Raw genomic sequence first — 20,948 nt, 5'->3', positions numbered from 1 at the left:
GGAAGCGTTTTCGGCCTCATCTATGAGTACAGTAATCTAAAGAGACCCGATACACATGTATCCATCCTCTCCAGACTCGTTTCCCACTGTAATTATTATATTGCAAAGAGGCCGAGCAGGTCTCTGGTTTCTCAAAGGAGCACAGACTTTATTTTTTACATATTCACCAATTAGCATTGCGCTCACTCCCACTCCCCACTAAAAGATAAGATGCCTGGAAAAAGAGCGCTAATTATAACAGACCTTTTACCTGTATCAGAGCTGATGCTGAGGGGGTTAATGACAACATTTTTCCATTAAAACACAATCCTCTTTTTACCAATAAACAAATACCAGTCATTTTGATAAATATCTCTGCATATTTATATATGTATATATATATATAGATTCTACTCGTAATAAAATTCATTTTATTTTCTTTGTTAAATTCATCTGCGAAAGCATCTTCATCTGTCTGGAGTCCTGGAATAAAGGCAGAGTGGGGCAGGGTCCAAATTCACATCACATTCTACATCGAACGTTACTGTATGGAAAAAGAACATGGTTACTCCCTCCTCCACACATTTTGGCTTTGCAAACCTTTTCTCTCACAAGTGTTTGTCCAAGCTAATAAATTCTTCTCTCTTCCACCAGTTCTGAAATGTTTTGTTCTTGTTATTTTGTGAGCAGTTTTTAATTGATTTTTTTATTTTTTGCATGCATCGCAGGAAGTCACAAAACCAGAACGCAAAAGAAAGTCTCTGACATTCTTCCCTTATTTGGAAGTTTTTTGAAAATATTTTTAATGCTCAATTTTTTTTTTCTTTTCTCCCTTTTCCGGCTCCTTTCCGGATGTTGTTTGGCTGTAACTGGACAGGACAGCGGCGTCCCTTTCACACTGGTGTGTTTAGCCTTGTGAGAGTTCTATATGACTAAAGACACAGGCCAGATCTCACAATAGACCCAACCCTTGTCAATCCTCCTTTTCGACAAGTTTTTTTTTTTTTGTTTTGTTCAATGTGTTTTAGATAAACGTACTGAAAACAATATGTTCTATAGACACCACAACCTGATATGAAGAGAGAACACGCTGTGGTTTCTCTATATGGCAACAATCTTCATCCACAGACATTCGACACACAGGCACACGCGCACACGGCTGCTGTTGTACATGAAGTTTACAGTTCCTTGGCTGTACATGGCTGTGTTTTGGCCATGTGGTGTTTTGTTGGTTTTTTTTTTTTTTTGTTTTTTTTTCTTTATAAATAAAGATGGGAGGACTTTCAAAAAATAAATTACAAGAAAATAAAATTAAATGAAGCTCCCAGAAACATAAAAATGAAATAAATAACATACAAGTCTTTTTATTTTTTTTTTGTTCTTTTTTTCACTTTAGTATTTAAGGCTCTCTCAGAGTGTTGTTATGATAGATCACAGGGGCTCTGAGCTGGGTCCACACAGATTGAGAAGAGAGCCCTAGAACTGATAGCTGGAGGTCACTAGACTTTCTTGTTCGTTGGTTTGTGTACATGTTTTTCATGTTTTATTTTGCCATTCATAGCAAACAGAAGAGTTAAGTGTGCTTTATATTACAGTTGAGTAGAAAGTTAGCTCTGTTCAGCTTAGGGTAGAATGATAGCAGCTCTCTGTCGTAGGCTGATGCTTCTGCTCCAGCTTTCACTCTTGACGTTTGCTGCTTCTACCCTTTACATAATTATATTTCTACATTTCAATGGCAATGTACATTTTGCCTTTGCTGATTTTGTTTAGTCAGTTCACATCTGTATTTGCTTTTATTACATAGATATGAATACTCGGTGTTATTTTACACATAATACTCCTTGTCCTTATTTTTCTGCTTCTTGTGGCCACTCTTCGAGCTATGCTGTTTCTCCTTCACAAGGGCCCCATTGCTCTGAGCGGAGTTGCTGATGTAATTCCTTGTCTCGTCCACCTGGTAGGACCCCTCGTCCCTGTTTCTGTACTTGTACATGGCATACAGGAGAATCAGGATGCAGAGAGCAGCGGCTGCCACAATGCCGACGACCATTCCCGTCGTGCTGCTGGACTCCCGGACCACCTCAGAAGCCCCCGGGACCCGTCTGCTTCCCGGCATCGTAGGGTTTGCTGTGGGCACATTACGGAACATGGGGGATGTTATTAGCGGACTCCTGAGCTTTGTGCTGTCTAGCTCGTAGGCAGTGGGCAACGGTAGCAAGACTATATCGGGCTGGGGTTTGAGCTCATGGTTATTCATTTTGCCGGCTGGCACCATGGGCACCATCCCAGATGAAGACGTGGAGCGTATCAGCTCAGGGGGCAAACTTGTGGTAGAAGTCCTACCAGGTTCGGAGGCTTTGTTAGGTCTAAAGTCCTTTGATCCCCATTTGGGCGCCTGTGATTTGAAGCCACCATCGAAGAATGATGTGGAAAGGCTCTTATCTGTTACCAAGGAGAGGGTGGTGTAAAAATCTTCGTCATCGGTAGGGGGCAGGTTAGAGTCAAAGGTTTCCCCTGAGCCATACCCCGATATCACCAAGCCATCATCATCATCACAACCATCGCTGCCTTGGTCCGACAAGCAAGGTAACCCCGCCTCAGGGGTCACAGACAGGGAATCTTTGGTGGTCTCAAATATGGTGAGGAGTGGTCGGAAGGTAGGGGGGAGAGTGATGGAAGGTGTACGTGTAGCTATTGAAGGGAAATCTAAGGGATCCTCTACTAAGACAGGTATAACTAATTCACCTCCTATAATCAGAAAGAAAAACACGACAAAGGGGAGGGGGAGATAGAAAACACATAATTAGTAATCATCATCACAAGTGTTTTTAAGCATGCATAGATGATTAATGGTCTGATGCCTTATCCCACCTACGTTCATTTGACCTATGCCCATTACTTAGCCATTTCTGTTTTCAAGTTTCTTACTATCATTACCTGATCTTAATCTAAGCAAGTTTTATTTGAGAAGAGTTTTAGTTTTGATCCTGCAGTCTACACTGGGACAATAGGTCCTTTCCTTGAGTACTACAATGACCCAACAAACACAATGTATGTCAAATCAAGTGTACAGCATGGCAAAGATTGTGCTACATGCTTGTACTATTGGCCTAATCCTAAACTGTAGTAATATACTGATCAGCTACCTACATTGTGCCCCATCCTTGCATTCTCTGAATCGTTTTCAGCTGTAGCTATAAATTGATCAGCTATCTACATTATACCCTACCCTTGTAATCTCTGCCTCATCCTTTGCTGTAGTAGTACACTGATAACTACCCTGGGACATAACGTGTAAAAGCGGCACAAAAGTTGTGACGTCATCGCGCTCGCCGATTCGGCTCCGATGAGTGAGCAGCGGCCTACTGTGTTGTGAATGTGATCCCCGATTTCCACAACTGAGGATTTTAAAGGGATCTGCCACAATGATCAGCTACCCACATTGTGCCCTGCCCTTTTGTTATCTGCCTTACAATTAGGTGTGGTAGTTCAATAATCTGCTACCTACATTGTACACTGACCTTGTATTGCTTCCTGTCCTCAACTGTAGAAATTAGACTGATCATCTACCTACATTGTACATCATCTTTGTGTTCTTTAGCTCATTCTCCAGGGTAGCAATACAACAATCAGCTACCTACATTGTGATCCCTCCTTGTGTTCTCTTCCTCATCCTCCAGTTTAATAATACCTTGATCATCTACTTTGTGTGCCTTTCTTCTTGGCCTTGTCCTTAACTGTAGTATTATAATGGAACAGGTACCTACATTGTACCCCATCCTTGTAATCTCTGCTTTGTCCTTACTCCTCAGCCTTAGTAATACATCCTCAGCTATAGTAATATATGTATTATATGCGTAGTCTCAGCAATAGTAATACATCCAGTGTCGGCTGCTTCATTATGAGCGCTGCCCCCCTAATTCATGAGCCCGGCCCCATATCTACATGCAGCGTGCCGGACGCATGGATTTCAGTGTTTTGGGTTTTTTTTTTTTTCAAGCACGTGATTAAAGCCTAAGGCTCCAATTGGCTTCAAAAAAGGGTGGGCCCAGGGTGCAGTGAGCCCACCCAGTGGTGAGCGGCAAAAGCAAATTTAATATTTGCTATTGTCTTCCTGATTGTCCTCCTGGAGAATCAGGAAGCGGGTCCTGAGACCCGATTGGCCGTGAGGAGAAGCGACCGTATTGGCCGCTAAGGGAGAAGACGCAGGGGAAAGCCGCCGAGGAGGAGATGCAGGCCTGCAACCTAGATGGGGTAAGTGTGGGGTTTACCAATCAACCGAACGGGGGGGGGGGTTTGATGGACGGATTGAATACATCAATTAGCTACCTACATTGTCCCTTTGTTGTGTCCTGTCCTTGTGATCTTTGCCTCATCTAAACTATCCCCAACATTGAATCTGTATTACTTCTTGTCTAAAATGTAATTTGTTGGACCTTTTACAATGACGATAAAATTAAAAGAATGAAACAATGAAGAAAAGTCCCAGCCATCCCCTCCCCTAAAATGAAAATTTTAACAGAAAATAAAGAAATCTCAAATAAAAGCACAGCAAATGCAAATAAAATCACAAATTTGAATAACAAAATACCACAAAGAAATAATAATGCAAAAGCTCAGAAACAAAAGTTTAACTTAAGAAACAAAGTAGAAACGGAAAAGAAAGGAAATTTAAAGATCCCCAACCAAAGAATTTAAAAATGAGAACCAAAAATACCACGGGACAAAAAATAAAAAAATGGAAGATCAGAAGTAAAAAAAAAAAAAATACATTACTGTTCAGTTGACTTACATCCACATATTGCCCGCATGTTTTTTGGCATGTAAAAAAAAAAGTTTACAGAACAAAGTTGTATAAGAATGTCAAATCGATACATTCTTCTCATTTGTTTTCCTAATACTTTAACCAAAAATGAAATCAGATTTTTTTTTTTTTTTTAATATTCTATAATCTGGAGTCATCATTTAGCTATACTTGTTTTTGTTTTAAAGACAAAATGACACAAGTAAGGTGACAGACACAGGACTCACAGCACGAAAACACAAAGAGAAAACTCCTGCACTGTAACTTGATCACACACGGCTCTTTTCTCTGTGGCTCCAATTTTCTGTGTAACAATTTTTTTTTTTGTTTTTTTTTTTTTTTTACTAATTTGATCTTGATAATATTTATTTAATATTAATGAAGAATAAAATAAAAAATAGAGCAAAGTGAACTAAATCTCATTGTTACTTTTTTGTTGGACATAAGGTTGAATGCTGGAATAACGCTCCAAACTGGGAGATTTTTGTGCCTAGTCATAACTAGATTTGTAAATTTTTCAAATTTTTTTTTTAACTGATTATAAAATTGTCGTATCTATAAGGAGTTGATCGTTTTGGGGGGGAAAAAATACAAACATCTAATGGATGGAATAAAGAGGGTGTGAGGAAGGGGAGGGGTGAAAAGTAAGGGTACTGGGAGAGGTCAAATCTATGAGGACACTAGACATTGGATGAGAATGAGTAGGCCGAGGGTGTGAGTCAGTTGCCATGTCCATGATAAGGCGTTACGTAGTGATCTAGCAGCTTTTGAGCTTCTGGCTGTAAGGAAGGGACAGGCAATATACAGAACAAAAAATAAAAGAAAAAAACAAAATGAACATTTGCATGCCCATCTAGAAAAAGAAAAAGCAAAGTCTAAACACTGACAGATATTACAAACCCTAAACTGCAACTTGTTCGTCATGCAAATCTCCTTCACCTTTTTTTTTTTTTTTTAATCACCCACCCGAAATGAGCAAGATCCACATCAAACAAAAGCAAGAAAAATATTAGACAGCATTATCTTGAAAAAAAATAAAAATCAAAAACAACCCAAAAAAGTTTTTTTTTTTTTTTCTTCTACTAAAAAAATTATAGAAGTGAAAAATATGAGAGTGAGGTTAACATGAATAGCAGAGCGAAACCAGTTCACAGCAGACGGGGCTTTAGGTTCAAGACGTTGGCTCATCCTTGGAACAATTTTAGCTGCGGGTCAGAGAGAAAGGTGTGTGAAACGATGGAGGACTCTTATTGGATTGACGCCTGGCACACCCACTACGGTCCTAACACAGCACGGATCACTGAGTCGAGGCAGCTAAAGTTGTTCCTAAGTAGAATGTGTTAGAATTAAAAAAAAAAAAAAAAAAAAATGACAGCATATTTTTTTTGCAGCTCAATTTAAAAGCAGGGAAGGGTGGATTTTTTTTTTTTTTTTTGGAAACAGACCAAGCATCAAATCAAGGACATTATATTGGAGAAGAGTTAACACCGACAGATTAAAACCACATGGGGAGGTAGGAAAACATTCTCATCTCACAAGGGAGAAAGTCCTTTGATGCCAGAACATAAGGAATGCTAACACAGTTTTCCAAATGATGCACACACAGACTGCGTAGGTGCGGAGCTTGTCCACCTGGATTTCCTGGTGTTGCTTATTATGGGCATGTTGCGTTCAGTGCAACCTAACTCTTGGACACGCCCTTGTGTGTGTCCGTCTATTGGCTTATTGAATTGGGTTGTGCAATTTGCAGTTACCTATAGCAGCCAAAATGAATCCTTCATTGATATGAAACCCGATTGGTTACTGCATTTGCTGTTTAATTTGCACGGCTTTATTGAATTCACCTGTATATCCTGCAATAACCTTTAGCTGTACACCAACCAGTGGCTATTCCAATCAATCATAGTTAACGATCAGATGTGTGAATGTAGTTTGAAGCTGCACCTTTTAATGCATGATTTCTGGAATCCACACCAACGGGGGGGAAGGGTTAAACTATGGATCACACAGAAGTGCTGTCTGTTTGTGCATGACAAATAAACAGGAGAAGAAAAAAAAAACTGAAAATATATTGGATTATAAATCGACAGTGGGTCAGTTCTTGGCTGCAGGATGTCGATGCATGCTTAAAGTTGCATTTAGGGAAAGTATACAAGAAATAAAGAATAAAACTCCAGCAAGCTCGGGGAGGATTGGGGAGGGAGGCGGCGGGGGGGGGGGGGGGGGGGGGGAGAGAAGGGGAGGTAAGGTGAATGAAAGCAGCACCACATCGCTGGACGGTTTTTCGACAGTTCACACTTTGCTTAATAAGCTTAAGATGTGTTTAGTCACCCACGGCAAGCAATCGGTCATCATCTTGAAACATTTTGTGCCGTGGCTAGCTGCACATCGTTGATCTGTGCACTTATTAAGAAAGCCTTTTTTTTGTCTTGCTATTCATCAGCTGCAAAGTGGCTGTTTTTTTTTTAATTGAGCCTCTTTCTCCGCTTCTAGTAGCCCATGTACTGCCTGCCGCCGGGTTCTGGGTGGGAAGGATTTTATCGTATGGTTTTAGTAGCTGCCACCTCTGCAGAGAATGTCTGATATACACTGTGGTGCTGACAGCTCATCTAATGCGCTGTAATCCTTTAATCCTGCTGCTTGATGGTCTGTTACGGAGCTGAGCTCATCAGACAAGCGGCCTGGCTCTGCAGTGCCAAAAAAACTCTCTTCTGTTCTAAGATCTCACCTGCGATTTTCAGGGATCCCATGCACCACAATTATGATAGTGCCAACGTGTTCCATTGTCTTATAGGGGATCTGAGTGATTCCCCAAATACTGCAACTAAAAGGGTGTACTGAACCAGCTGGATGAGCACACACAATCTGCAAACTCCTTTTGGTGCAGTTTGTCTGCTGCGACACCGGCAACTGTTAAAGACGATCCCACTCAGTGAAGCTGTAAATGGGTAGCTGAAATCAGAATTTTGCAGGGCGTGGCACTCGTGTGTATAGGGCTGGTACAGTTCGCCTGGAAAGCAGCTTTAGAGTAAAACTGGAAAGCCTGCCAGAAACGTTAGGGCTCATTCAATAGATCCACAATGTCAGCGTGGCAACCTGGGTCAGTTCACCCAATCATAACTTACTCTCATCAGACTAGTAAAAATATTAAATTTGCACATAGCGGTGCCATCTTTGGTTTGGATTTTTTTGGGGGAAAAACTATGTACGACTTGTTCAGATAGGGGCAACGCTGTATCCTGGGCCAGGCCAGGGGCAGCACTGAAAGAGTCCCCGCAGTTTGTGCTACACTGTTAGTGTAGTGCCAGTCTCATGGGGCGGACTGGGCTGAGAGGCAAATTAGTCTAGCGCCCCCATAAAGTGGCAACACTGCTTCCGATATGTAGGCGGCCGGCATTCCGCAACTGTGGGGGGGGGGCGCGGGGGCGCCGCTTCTAATTTTTCCTGTCCTCTCATCCTGGACCACAAATCTTCCTCACTGTGCTATACGTTTTCTGCTGCACCATTGGCATGGTTATATCTTCTTAGTCCTCTCCATAAAATTATCAGAAATTTGTACTTAAAGTAGAACTATAGGCAACACTTTTTTTTTTTTTTCCATTCTGGATAGAGTAAGGGAGGTTTATAGCCCCTGTCAGTTTATTTTTTACCATCCCTGTCCCATTGCAGAGATTTCCCTTCACTTCCTGCCCCATAGCCAAACAGGAAGTGAGAGGGAAATCTGCGAATTAAGGGAATCCATTGCCCCCCCCCCCACGCCCTCAGAACTAGTGTCCCCACTCAAATTTCAGGGCGGGTCTTAAACAGTAAGGGGTGTGACCTTGACAGGAAGGGGTGGGTTGTATTTAAATTAGGGTATGCACAAGTTTAGTCAGGCCTAGGGCAGCACAAAACCTAAATACACTACTGTATAGGGGCCCCAAAAAGATTTTGGAGTGGAGGATACGAATTCTTAGAGGATAGTGTCCGTTCTCTGCAAACGCTATTCTCGCGACCTACTGGCTTCCTTGCACCTCACTGAAAATGCTGCAAACTGCAGCATGTCACAGGCTGTCAGCCAACCAGCGAACACAGTGCTGTGCAGTCTAGATATTCTTCTTGGGGGTGCACAGAGATGTAAATAGGCCCTAATAGTAAAACAACGATGCAGAAAGTAGGTAACAGGAGGCAGTAATTTGGCTAGTTTAATTTTGGCTAAATGCTGCTTTCATTCACTGGACGGAGGGGTCAGCCATGGACACAGGAGCCTTTAATCGAATGTACCCACCAGCTGCCATTACAGAGCACCAGAGAGATACTGAGATATTCCCCATCTCTATTAAAGCTTGAGCATCATTAACACATTCTCGGTAAAGTGCCAGCTCCTTTGTCACCGGGGGCCCCTGTCTTGAGATTCCACAAATGGTGAACAGAGGATTCACAGCCATAATCTGCAGACGTTTCCATCCTCCACACAATGTCAGTGAGCGCATTACCTGCGGCTTCTTCATCCAGAGATGTCCCCCCAGGGCTCCCTCATGCAATCTGGGTGAGTGGCTAATTTTAAACAATTGGATGCCACACACTGCACATTCCACAAATATTAAAACGTCACAACACTCAATCTGCCTGTTAACCATTCACAAGGCACCTACAGCCCAGATCTCAACCATGGCACACGGCACATACAGCCCAGATCTCAAAAAAGGTACATGGCACCTACAGGCCAGATATTAACAATGGCATAGGGCACATACAGCCCAGATCTCAATGGCACGTACAACCCAGATCTCAAAAAGGTACATGGTACCTACAGCCCAGATCTCAACAATGGCACATACAGCCCAGATCTCAAAAAAGGTACATGGCACATACACAGCCCAGATCTCAACAATGGCCTAGAATCCCTTAGAATACTGCAGAATCCCCACAAACACCAGACCTCCTGAAGGAGAGAAGTTCTCTATAGCTTATGGCAACCAATGAAATGTTTCCTTTACCTCCTTTTATTAAAAAAAAATAATGTCTGTTTGCTATGGTCAGCATAGAGAATTTAAAATGATTGTAAAGTCTCGCTTTAAAAAAAGAAAAAAAACAAACATGTTATGCTTACCTCCTCTGTGCAGTTGGTTTTGCACAGAGCAGCACGGATCCTCCTCTTCTCGGGTCCCTCTTTGCTGCTCCTGGCCCCTCCCTCCTTCCGAGTGCCCCCATAGACCAGCAGCTTGCTATGGGGACATCCGAGCCAAGCTGCAGCCCTGTGTGTTTATTCAGACACTCAGCAGCCATTTGGCCCCGCCCCCTCTCTCCCCTGATTGGCTAACTGACTTTGATTGACAGCCGCGGAAGCCAATGGCACAGCGGCTGTGCCGCAGCCAATCAGGAGGAGAGTCCCAGACGGCTGAGGGAATCGTGGACATCGCTGGACAGAGAGGGGGCTCAGGGTAAGTATTGGGGGGGGGGGTGCTGGGGGGCCTGCTACACACAGAAGGTTTTTTTATCTTATGCATAAAATGCATTAAACAAAAGCTTGACTTTAAAACTCCTTTAACTCTGTTTTTATTCTTGAGATTCTGATTTATATGGAATTTAGAGTTGAGGCTGCTAATAACTCTGAAAACCCTTAATACAATAATGCTGACTGTGACACAAGTCCATGGGCTCCCTATGTTATCCTGTCATTAGCTCTTTCTCACTGCATTCCCTAAGTGGATCCATAAAGAAAACATATATAGAACATTGTGGTGGGACTGTGCAATGTTTGCATTGCATAATAAATGTCCATTAAGTCTTAGCAAGGCCACTCCAAACTTCTCCTAGTGGACCTATAGTTTTCATTTGTATTGGTGCGTGCCAAAAATTACCAGTACAGGAAATGTATCGAATCGGAAGATATTCTTTGGTGCGAGTTGCAAATCTAGATCCATAGGCAAGTCTTTTACAGGGTCTTTTAAAACAAATGTTCAGTTTACTTGGTGCCATAGGAAAACTGGACATATGGCATGCTAAATGTAGAGTTACACAGAATGTCATGGAATATAGTCATCCCATTTTAAATATTAAGAATAGAGTTAACCCAAGTTGAATGCCACAGATTGTAACCAAATTTAAATGTTGTAAAGTAAAGTGAAAAGCTGTAAAGTAAGAATGCTTTCAAAAATATATATTGTAAATTTTTATCAATCTACAAAATGTAAAGTAAGCAAACAAAAAGAAAAATCTAAATCAAATCAAGATTTGTTCTGACTACCATTTGACTTTAAACCAGCATCAGTTCTTCTACTTGCACACCGTTTTTGAAGGAACTTGGCAGGTAGGTTGTTCCAAACATCTTGGAGAACTAACTGCAGATCTTCTGTGGATGTCGGCTGCCTCAAATCCTGCTGTCTCTTCATGTGATCCCAGACTTGATGTTTAAATCAGGGCTTTGTGGGGGCCAAATCATAATATCTAGGACTCCTCGTTCTTCTTTTATGCTGAAGATAGTTCTTAATGACATTGGCTGCATGTATGGGATTGTTGTCCTACTGCAGAATAAATTTGGGGCCAATCACACGCCTCCCTGATGATATGGCATGATGGATAAGTATATCTGCCTTTTATTTTGCAGCATTGAGGACACCGTTGATCGGGCAATGTTGATGACTGTACACACAGTGGCTGGCCAAGGAAACAATGCAGCAGATGAAAGACACATCATGTTTACTTCCTTTCAGAAGATGTCCAGCAGTGCCATCAGCGCAGAATTGGTGGGACCCAGATAAACCCAGGTACTGTTCAAAGAAGTCTGGCTAGAAGTGGTCTTCATGGAAGACTTGTGGCCAAAAAGCCATACCTCTGATGTGGAAACAAGGCTAAGCGATTCAACTATGCATGAAAACATAGAAACTATGGTGCAGAAAAATGGCAGCAGGTGCTCTGGGCTGATGAGTCAAAATGTGAAATATTTGGTTATAGCAGGAGGCAGTTTGTTGGTGAAGGCCTGGAGAGTGGTACAATGAGTGTCTGCAGGCAACAGTGAAACATTGTGGAAGTTCCTTGCAAGTTTGGGGCTGGATTTCTGCAAATGTAGTTGGAGATTTAGTCAGGATCAATGGTGTCCTTAATGCTGAGAAATACAGGCAGATACTTAACCATCATGCCATACCATCAGGAAGGTGTGTTATAGGCCCCGAATTTTATTCTGCAGCAGGACAACAACCCTAAAGATACAACCAATGTCATTAAGAACTATCTTCAGCATAAATAAGAACAAGGAATCCTGGAAGTGATGGTTTGGTCCCCACAGAACCCTGATCTCAACATCATGGAGTCTGTCTGGGGTTACATGAAGAGACAATAGGATTTCAGGCAACCCACATCCACAGAAGAGCTGTGCCTAGGTTGTTACAAACATCTTGGCGAACTACCTGCCAAGTTCCTTCAAAAACTGTGTGCAAGTGTACCTAGAAGGTAGAAAAGGGTGGTCACACCAAATATCGGTTTGATTTGGATTTCTCTTCTGTTAGTTTATTTTTATCAATTAACAAAATGGAAAGTAAATGATTAGGCCTCATGCACACTGGTTTCTTGTAAAAGCTGTTTATCCTGACCGGAGAATATCTGTGTTATAAACTCACCTAAGCTGCATTTTTTCAAAACAGTTTAGGTGTTTTTTTTTTTTTTTTTTTCATTGGACAGAATTTCAATTTTTCCTGGTTGTTGAAATAAAAAGTGCTAAATGTGCCCAGAGTTTGTGTGTTTAACAGCGTTCAGCGGTTTTTGTGGTCAGAATTCCCACTCCTGAACGCAATATTAGGGCGTTCAGAAAACGGCTTATAAACTCTTTTGCTGATAAACTGCTAAAAATGTCAATGATAACATAGAGGGGAGTTTAAGGGCAAAAAAAAACCCAAACTCACAAAAACATGAGTTTAACAGCAGCTGTGTGCATGAGACCTTAACACTTGTATTTTGAAAGCATTTTTTCACACCTGCCTAAAACTTTTGCACAGTACTGTATATTTGTGGAAGTCAAATTGGGGTAATTATATTCAACCTGGGCAGTGGCGGCTAGTGCTCAATGTTTTTTGGGTTTTTTTTGGGAGGGGGTGGGGGCAAAAAAAACCTACCCCTCTCACTCGCACGCAAACACACCCCCTGCCCGCATGCACAGGCTGGCCTCGGTATCAGGGCATTCTCTGCATCCGTCCACTCTCTTCCCTCCCGGGCAGGTCCCTGGCCTGGGCTTCTGACTGGAAGGACCTGCTCGTTTGAGCTATGGGCTCTGCTAGGAGGACAGTGCCCAGTGCGAGCTCTATGAATCTGGGAAGACCGATGCTGCTCCTTGCTTCAACTTGCCGAGGGACCATTGCTTCTCCACACGGCCGAACAGGAATAGGGTCCTGAGACCCGATTGGCCGGGAGTCCTAAGACTCAGGACCCGCTTCCTGATTGGCTGGGAGGAGAAGCAGGAAGACATTAGAGAATATTATTTCGCTAACATCACACAACTGGGTGGGCTCAGGGCGCAGTGCTCTGCGCCCCGAACCCACTCTTTTTTTAAGCGAATTAGAGTCTCGGGCTTTAATCCTGTGCTTCAAAAAAAAAAAACCCCATTGAAATCCATGCGTCCGGCGCCCTGCATGTAGATAAGGGGCCTGGCGCATGGATTAGGGGGGGGTGCCCCTAATGGAGTGGCCCATACTGGAATTGGGGTATAATTACCCCAATTTGATTAGTCCTAGTTCAAAGTTGACAGTACCTCCATATATCTTTAGGCCCCTTTCACACGTGCTTTCTGATCAGGTCCGCCTGTTTTTCAGGCAGACCCGATCGGATGCTCCATGCACCTCTATGAAGCGGCGGATGTCAGCGATGACCTGTCCGCTGATATCTGCCGCTATCCGATCTGATCCTGTCCGTGAAATCCAGACGGATGGAAACCATATTTTCCATCCGTCTGGAGAATCGGATTGGATGAAAACGGACCGTCTGTCCATAGAGGACAGCGGGGCTTTTACAGATCCATCTCTGCACAGTGAGCGGAGACGGACCTGTCATCCACCTGCTCAGCAGGGATCAAAATGCGACCCTTCCTTACAAATCCCATTCCTCTGCAGTATTGGTGTGTTAGTTCATAGATAGTCTTCATAGACATTGAAGGTTGCTCTATAGATTGATGCACCTTGCAAAAGGGCTGCGGTAAATTCCTTGCCACAGCTGACTATGTCCAACACATGCAGGCCTAAGATTTCATGTTAAAAAAAAAATTTTGTATTTTGTATCAAAGAAAAAGGGAATTTTAGGTGAACATCAATAATACACAGAGCTTTTATAACATGTTCCTTGGCCAGTTTTTTTTTTCTAAAAAGGAGCTTTGAATTGATTAATTACCCAGATTCCTAATGAGAAAAATCAAATCTATAAGTGCTTTGATTTAGATGTTGTCTGTAAAGAATGCATATTTAATAGCCGTACCGACCCACTCAGGACACAAAAAACTAGACTTTAGAAAGAAGAAAGGACCAGCGATGGTGGGTTTAGTGGAAGGCTTGAAAAGCCTAATTAACTTTCCGCCATTGCCTGAAATCTGGGCCATAACAAATGAAAGGATTTCTATGGTTTGAAGTCAACGTGAACTTTCTTCATGAGTAGCTTCTTGCCTCCTCCCCACCCGCCAGTTTCATTAAAAAAAAAAAATAACATCTCAATTAGCAGAACGGTCTTCCAAGCTGCTGTATGAAAATCTCTGCTCTTTATTTTTAGTGGTGCAGGCACGGGAACCACTTGCATTTCCATTTAACACTTGGGGCTGCTTTAATCTTCAAACAGCTGCCTGTTTAAGCCAGATGTGCTGCAGGCTCCGATTCTTCACAGTGTGTTTTACAAGCTGCTGAAGTCAAATGGAAGCAATTTCCCAACGCTAAGTCCTGTCTTCCTTTCTAAATTAACTCGCTGAACTGGGTGTAAATTTCTTGTCACATGAAATACAGACTTTTCTCTCTGTTTGATGGGTCAGGCTCCTGTGGATTTTCGGGTTTGTTTTTAATGCAAGCTCTATGTTTTTCTGGTCAGTGCCGATGCTTGGTTGTAGGGAAAAAGCTATTGTAAAATGTGGCGTCTAAGGGTGGCCACTGAGGCTGGACTTATAGGTGACATACACTATATTACCAAAAGTATGTGGACCCCCTCAAATGATTAAGTAAAATGGTTTCCAGGGAAAAAAAGGAACTATTATACTACACAATGTAATGTCATACATTTGGCAAAGATGTCGCGGAGGTTTCCACTAGGGGGTGTTCACAAGTGTTAGGGGTCTACACAAGTCAGTAGATCAATCTGTGCTTGTAGTTCATATATCTTATTACCTATACCTGGAAAACCAATTTACCCATAACCATGTATAGAACCATGGTTATTGTGAGCCATCACACCCTTCAGTTAATGCCTCTGCTACATCTTCTTTTCAAGAGGTATTGAACTGCATTGTCTAGCACGCTGACCAGAACTCTTCCTCAAGGCAAGTCCAGGTCTTGGAACTTTTTTATCACAACATTTAAAGTGACTGTTTTCTCGCCAAGGTCTGGGCAGAGAAAAACAATTTGAGCTTCTAGTTCAGGGTTTCTCAAGCAGGGTTCCTCCTAAAGGAACTGTCTAAAGAGGGTTCTAAACAGGGTTCCTCTAAAGGTTGCCTTGAACAATGACCGATTTTTACCTGTCAGAAAAGTTACCACTGACACAATTATCTTTTTAGCTATCTGTAAGGGGGATGTTCTTCCCGCTTACCATCACACCAATGTATCATGAGTTGTGGATATAGTAAATTTTTAGCAGAGGTTCTCTGAGTGGTCTCAGAGAAGGTTTTTTTTTCTTTTTAAGGGTTCCTCTGTGTTGAAAAAGCCTGTGCTAGTTGGTAGGTTCCTCCAGGTATTTTGCAACCTCTCCAAATGTGATCACAACTCATCATTACTTTCTACTGCATTGTTTACTTTTCAAAGTAGTACACCACTGGAGACTCCTCGGTTTTTCTTCTCCCATATCTCCTCTTTTCCTCTCCACATGTGAGCCTAGGCAACCATTATTCTCCTCCACAAGCACTACACTTCTAGATTATCTCCTGTTCTTCTACCTCCATGGCCTCTCTTTCTCTCTTTCTTTCATGCTTTCCATCTTAGAAAAAAAAAATTTTAACGGAGCTCTGTATGTGGTTGAGGCCTTAGAAAATTGGCCCCTACCAGATCTTTCATTCCTAGAGCCTGCATCAGGCAGTATTTTGTTTACTGCATCATCGGTAAAACGATTGTTCAGTTTTCTATTAGGGAGCTGCAACAATAAGCAATTCTCCAGCAGGCAGTGCAGTTTTGTCACATCCAAGAGCTCATCACTTATTAGTTAACCATGCCATAGATGTTCCATAGCAGTCACATCGGATTCCTTTTAACATTACATCCCTGTAGACACCCAGCGCCAAAGCCTGACAGTTTACCTGTCTGTTCTGTGAAGCCAAAACCCCACTGCTGTGTACACCTGCAGGCTTTTTTGTCAATGGAGGCTTCCTTCTCCCACAGCACCTGACCAGCCCACAGGAGCCAAACGAGGACACGGCTGACACATCTTCAAACGATGACAGATATGGGGAATTTGCTATGGTTCAGTAGACCCCACCAAGCTCCATGTTTCTGCCTCCAGGCTGTTTAAATACATTTTCTGATTCTGTGTTGCTTTATTTGGATGTTGACAGTCCGAATAATGCAAACATTTGTGTACCGAATTACACTTTTTCTCCTGTTTATTAATGTAGGCAGAGGGGTCATATCACTGCGTATTGTGAGCCAGAGATATGGAACTGGTTCTGGCTTGACAAGTAGGTCTTTATTGGGCTGTCTTCAAATTATAGAGACTAGGTGTGCAAAGAGAAAATGCCAATGGCAGAATATATAAAGTCCAGATTTAGTTTTATTTAGACACTTGTATCATAAAAAAAAGGGGTAACAGATAACGCAAAAGACTGATCAGTATACAGCAGGGTTCCTCAACCAGGGTTCCTTGAACAATTTCTGCCTCTCAGATATGTTTCCACTGACACTATTGCTCTTTTTAGCTATCTGTAAGAGGGGAATTCTTCCCAATGATCACAAATGTAAGGAGCTATCTTCCCACTGCCCATCACACTAATGTATAGTTTAACTTTTAGTAGGGGTTCCCTGACACCAGAAAGTTTTTTCAAGGGTTCCTCCATGCTGAAAAAAGCTGCTATACACTACAGTATGGTGTGTGTAGATGGTATAGGATATAATATGGCAATAATTATAGGGATATACCTTACAAAATTAGGACGTTAAGCATAGATAGAAAATGTACTTCACTTACTAATTTTGAATGGTATATCCTCATGTTGCTTTGTTTTAGAAACCATTATGAATACATATGTATTTGCTCTCAGTCAATGATGTATACTAATCCTTTGAACCTCTGAAAAGTGCTGATTTTATTGATACAAGAGTCTAATTAAAATAAATCTGGACTTTATATGTTGTGCTTTTCCTATTGTCCACCCAGTGCCTACTTGTGCACCATTGCTGGGAGAGGTGCCTAATCATTCTCTCTACACTGCGTATCCGCTTCTGGACCGCCTGCCGCATATATACTGTGACAAGGCGGCCCGGCTGTGCAAAATCGCATACCTGTTCATGATTTTGTGCACGTGGTGTAGGGGGCGCGCGACCCCCCGCTGTGATTGGACACAGCAGGAACGAAATCAGTGGGTCAGGCACGACCTGCTGATCGTTCTGTGTAAAAAAGGCAAGTCCCGGATCTGGCACGAAGCAAATGAGAGATCCTGTGCTTCAGCTAAGCTGAAACATGATCTCTCTTTTTCCTCCAGTGTATCTGTCCCCCAAACAGGAAGCAGGAGCCTCTTAGTTAAGTTAAGTTGTATAGTTTTAATAGACAAAGTTCATTAAAAACACTCACATTTAGATTTCATTACTTAGGCACATGTTAGTTTGGTTACACCAATCTCCGTCACAGCTTCCAGTAGAGGGGGTCACGTCCTGTGAATCCTACTCATGGCTTGAGAAAGGAGAGCGCACTACAGACATCCCCCTAGTGCGCATAATCGGAAACGCGCTGCGATTTTGTCTGTGACGCCAGCACGCTGTGTTCCAGTGCTTTCCTGTAATCCACCAGCTGCTCTCCAAGCCTCGCTTTGGACTCTGCACACATGTTGGGAGATTCCTGCTGGTCAGGACGCCGGTGTCTTGCCGAGAAAGTTCCCCCCTCGGATAAGGACTCCCCTGTACTGCGCTTGCGCAGTACAAACGAATACGGAGCCGCCGAAAGTCTCCGAAGAGGAACAGCTGATCGTCAGCTCTACACGGCGCCTGCGCACTACATTCTGCCATAAGTCCAGGTTCAAGCCCCACCATCCAAGTGGACACAGAGATAGAATAATAATATGCCGAGCGAAGCGAGTTGGCACGCAGGTGCCGTGTACAGCTGACTCACAGATGTTCAGCTTCAGCTATTTTCGGCGGCTCCGTTGTGGTTCCTACTGCGCAAACGCTGCGCCTTCCCAGTGCAGGGGGGGGGGTCATTATCCACCAGGGGGAACTTTCTCGGCAGAACACCAGCCATGAGAAGGATTGCCAGGACGTGACCCCCTCTGCTGGAACCTGTGACGGAGATCGGTGTAACAGGACTAACCTGTGCCTGAGTAATGAAACCTAAATGTGAGCGTTTTTAATGCACTTTGTCTAATAAAACTATACAGTCTTAACTAAGAGGCGCCTGCTTCCTGTTTGTTTTCTCTCTACATGTTTGGAGTCTGCTTTGGCTCCCCATGCAAGGCTGCCCTGTCTGCATAGACTGTTTCCTCACACAGAGCTTAATAGCTCAAAGGACATTTGTGTGGACTCTAATCTCATGCTATATACTATAACCTGCACCACTATTCATTGTATTTATCTGTCCCCCACACAGTTAGAAAGCACCTCCCAGGGACACACTTAACCCTATGATCGCCCCTGGTGTTAATCCTTTCCCTGCCAGTTTCAAGTGATCAGTGCATTTTTTTTTTTTTTTTTTTTTTAGCACTGATCACTGTATTGGTGTCACTGGTCCCCAAAAATTGTCCAATTTGTCCGTCACAATGTCGCAGTCCCGCTAAAAATTGCTTATCGCCGACATTACTAATAAAAAATGTAAATGCCATACATACATATTTTGCAGACGCAATAACTTTTGTGCAAACCAATCAATATACACTTATTGGGATTTTTTTTTGTAGCAGAATACATATTGGCCTAAACTGATGAAGAAATTAGATTTTTTTACATTTTTTTATTGGGAAAGTTTTTTAGTAGAAAGTAAAAAAATATTGTTTTTTATTCAAAATTGTCTATTTTAATTGTTTACAGCGCACAAAATAAAAACTGCAGAGGTGATCAAATATCACCAAAAGAAAGCTCTATTTGTGGGAAAATAAGAACATCAATTTTATTTGGGTCGCCTGACAGCGCAATTTGTCAGCTAAAGCAGTGCCAAATCGCAAAAAATGGCCTTGTCAGGAAGTGGGTAAAACCTCCTGGAGCTGAAGTGGTTAAAAGGATAAGTTTGTGAGAACATGTTACACCCACATCTGCATCTGCCTACATTCCCCCGGATCCCCCCCCTCCCTTCCTGTGACAGCAGGCCCGGGATTTTCTCCCCTCACTTGATGTCACAATTCATTTGAATGGGCTGCTGTGCCTGCATTTCACGCAGAAAAAAAGGTCCCTGCAGCATTTTGTTAAACGCAACAGCCGAGAAATCACATGGTGCTTTTTCCCTACAGTTTCCGCACCTGCACTGCATTTCTGGATGCGTGGGGGGGTGCCATTATGGATGCAGCACGTTTTGACTACAGGAACAGCAATCATCCGCAATAGTGTGAACCTAGCCTTAGCCAGGAATTTTAGCCTACGTATGAAATATACCATACATAACGGCAACCATAGTTTATGTAGAAGCAAGGCTTATTAAATATAGTATGTCTATGTTGGGATGACTAGGTTTGAACATGCTTTACAGCCAACTACATTTTTAAAGCCTAAAATATCCCATTAAGCCCAGTTTCAGTAGGTTGCTGTTGGTGTTCATCAAAGTTTTTCTCCAGCCATAGGCATCTAAAGCAGAGCATGCAGATGTGTCTGGAGAAAGGCACTGATCTCCGTAGGATGGTCTACAAATTGCTACTGGGAGATATAACGTAGGGACACTGAAAAGGAAGTGTTTCTGCCCATACACAATACACTCAAAAGACACTTTATAAACAGGATTCATCAACATTCATCTTCTCTATAAAGCCATAACAAAACCTGGAATTCCATCTCACCACACACAATCCATACATGAAATATCTGGTGTAAAGAGAATGGGGTGATTAAATCTTGAAATCCAATATCTGCTCCCTGTAGAGAGGAGCGCTAGTGTCAGATCCATCGCTGCTGCCCCTATGGATGCTGGGAAGCCCAGTAGGTGACATTCAGTCCAGAAATACAACCAGGACAATTGCTATCGCACTTGTCAAAGTGACAGCGTACATATGTGTAGACACTGGGGCTGTTGTATAAAAACTGGGGACAAGAAAAAATGGTTCGGCACGCAAAACAACCAATAAGATTTTTCTTTTCAATCTAACATTCCTTAGAAATAACAATGCTTGAATATGGCTGGTTGATGGGGTAGCTAGTTTTGTCTCCATTTCCATACATCAGACCCAGTGGCCGATTATGGCAGTAAAAGGCCACCACTTTGTGGAATCTCTGCTGGGACTAGGGTGAGGGATGGAGAGGAAGGAGGATGGATGGAACTTCTGAACAGAGAGGGAAATACAAGGCACACCTTCTATAAAGCTTTTCTGCTCAACGTAGGCAGATTACTGAGACGACCAGACACGAGAACACAGAGACAGACGCATCATGCGGCACATGACACGGCATGCAAAGCTGATAACCTGCAGTGAGCCTGACCTTGTGCTGCAGGCCCCGCTGACATCAAAAGGGTTAATTCCAGCTCACAACTGACACATGAACAGCATGCTCCAAACTGGGATGATCACTGGTCAGATAATGGACACACTAGTGGCAATAAAATTCTCTGTAATGCCATCTGCATGGTTTACTTTTAGGTGGGCAGAGCGGGCTGGAGTCTGGCATTCCTCAAT

At 42.7% G+C, this 20,948-nt stretch overlaps 1 protein-coding gene across 16 annotated transcripts in view; it reads right to left on the bottom strand.

The window, feature by feature from the left end:
• Window positions 1-391: 391 nt before the first annotated feature.
• The window catches only part of NRXN3 (neurexin 3), a 460,573-nt gene continuing 440,016 nt past the window's right edge, over window positions 392-20,948 (bottom strand). For 10 of the 16 annotated variants that reach the window (XM_073610156.1, XM_073610159.1, XM_073610161.1 and 7 more), the window contains one exon: window positions 392-2,727. In XM_073610156.1, coding sequence (XP_073466257.1) covers window positions 1,805-2,727 — 923 coding nt within the window. In that variant the 3' untranslated portion in view covers window positions 392-1,804. Of the gene's footprint in view, window positions 2,728-4,771; window positions 5,563-20,948 lie in introns of all 16 variants that reach the window. The other 6 variants (XM_073610162.1, XM_073610163.1, XM_073610166.1 and 3 more) reach the window with 2 other exon arrangements.

This window comes from Aquarana catesbeiana, linkage group LG13, assembly GCF_042186555.1.
Source record: "Aquarana catesbeiana isolate 2022-GZ linkage group LG13, ASM4218655v1, whole genome shotgun sequence".
NCBI classification, from domain to species: Eukaryota; Metazoa; Chordata; class Amphibia; order Anura; family Ranidae; genus Aquarana; species Aquarana catesbeiana.
Note: the sequence above shows the minus strand (reverse complement) of the source record. Positions and strands in the feature narration are given on the sequence as shown.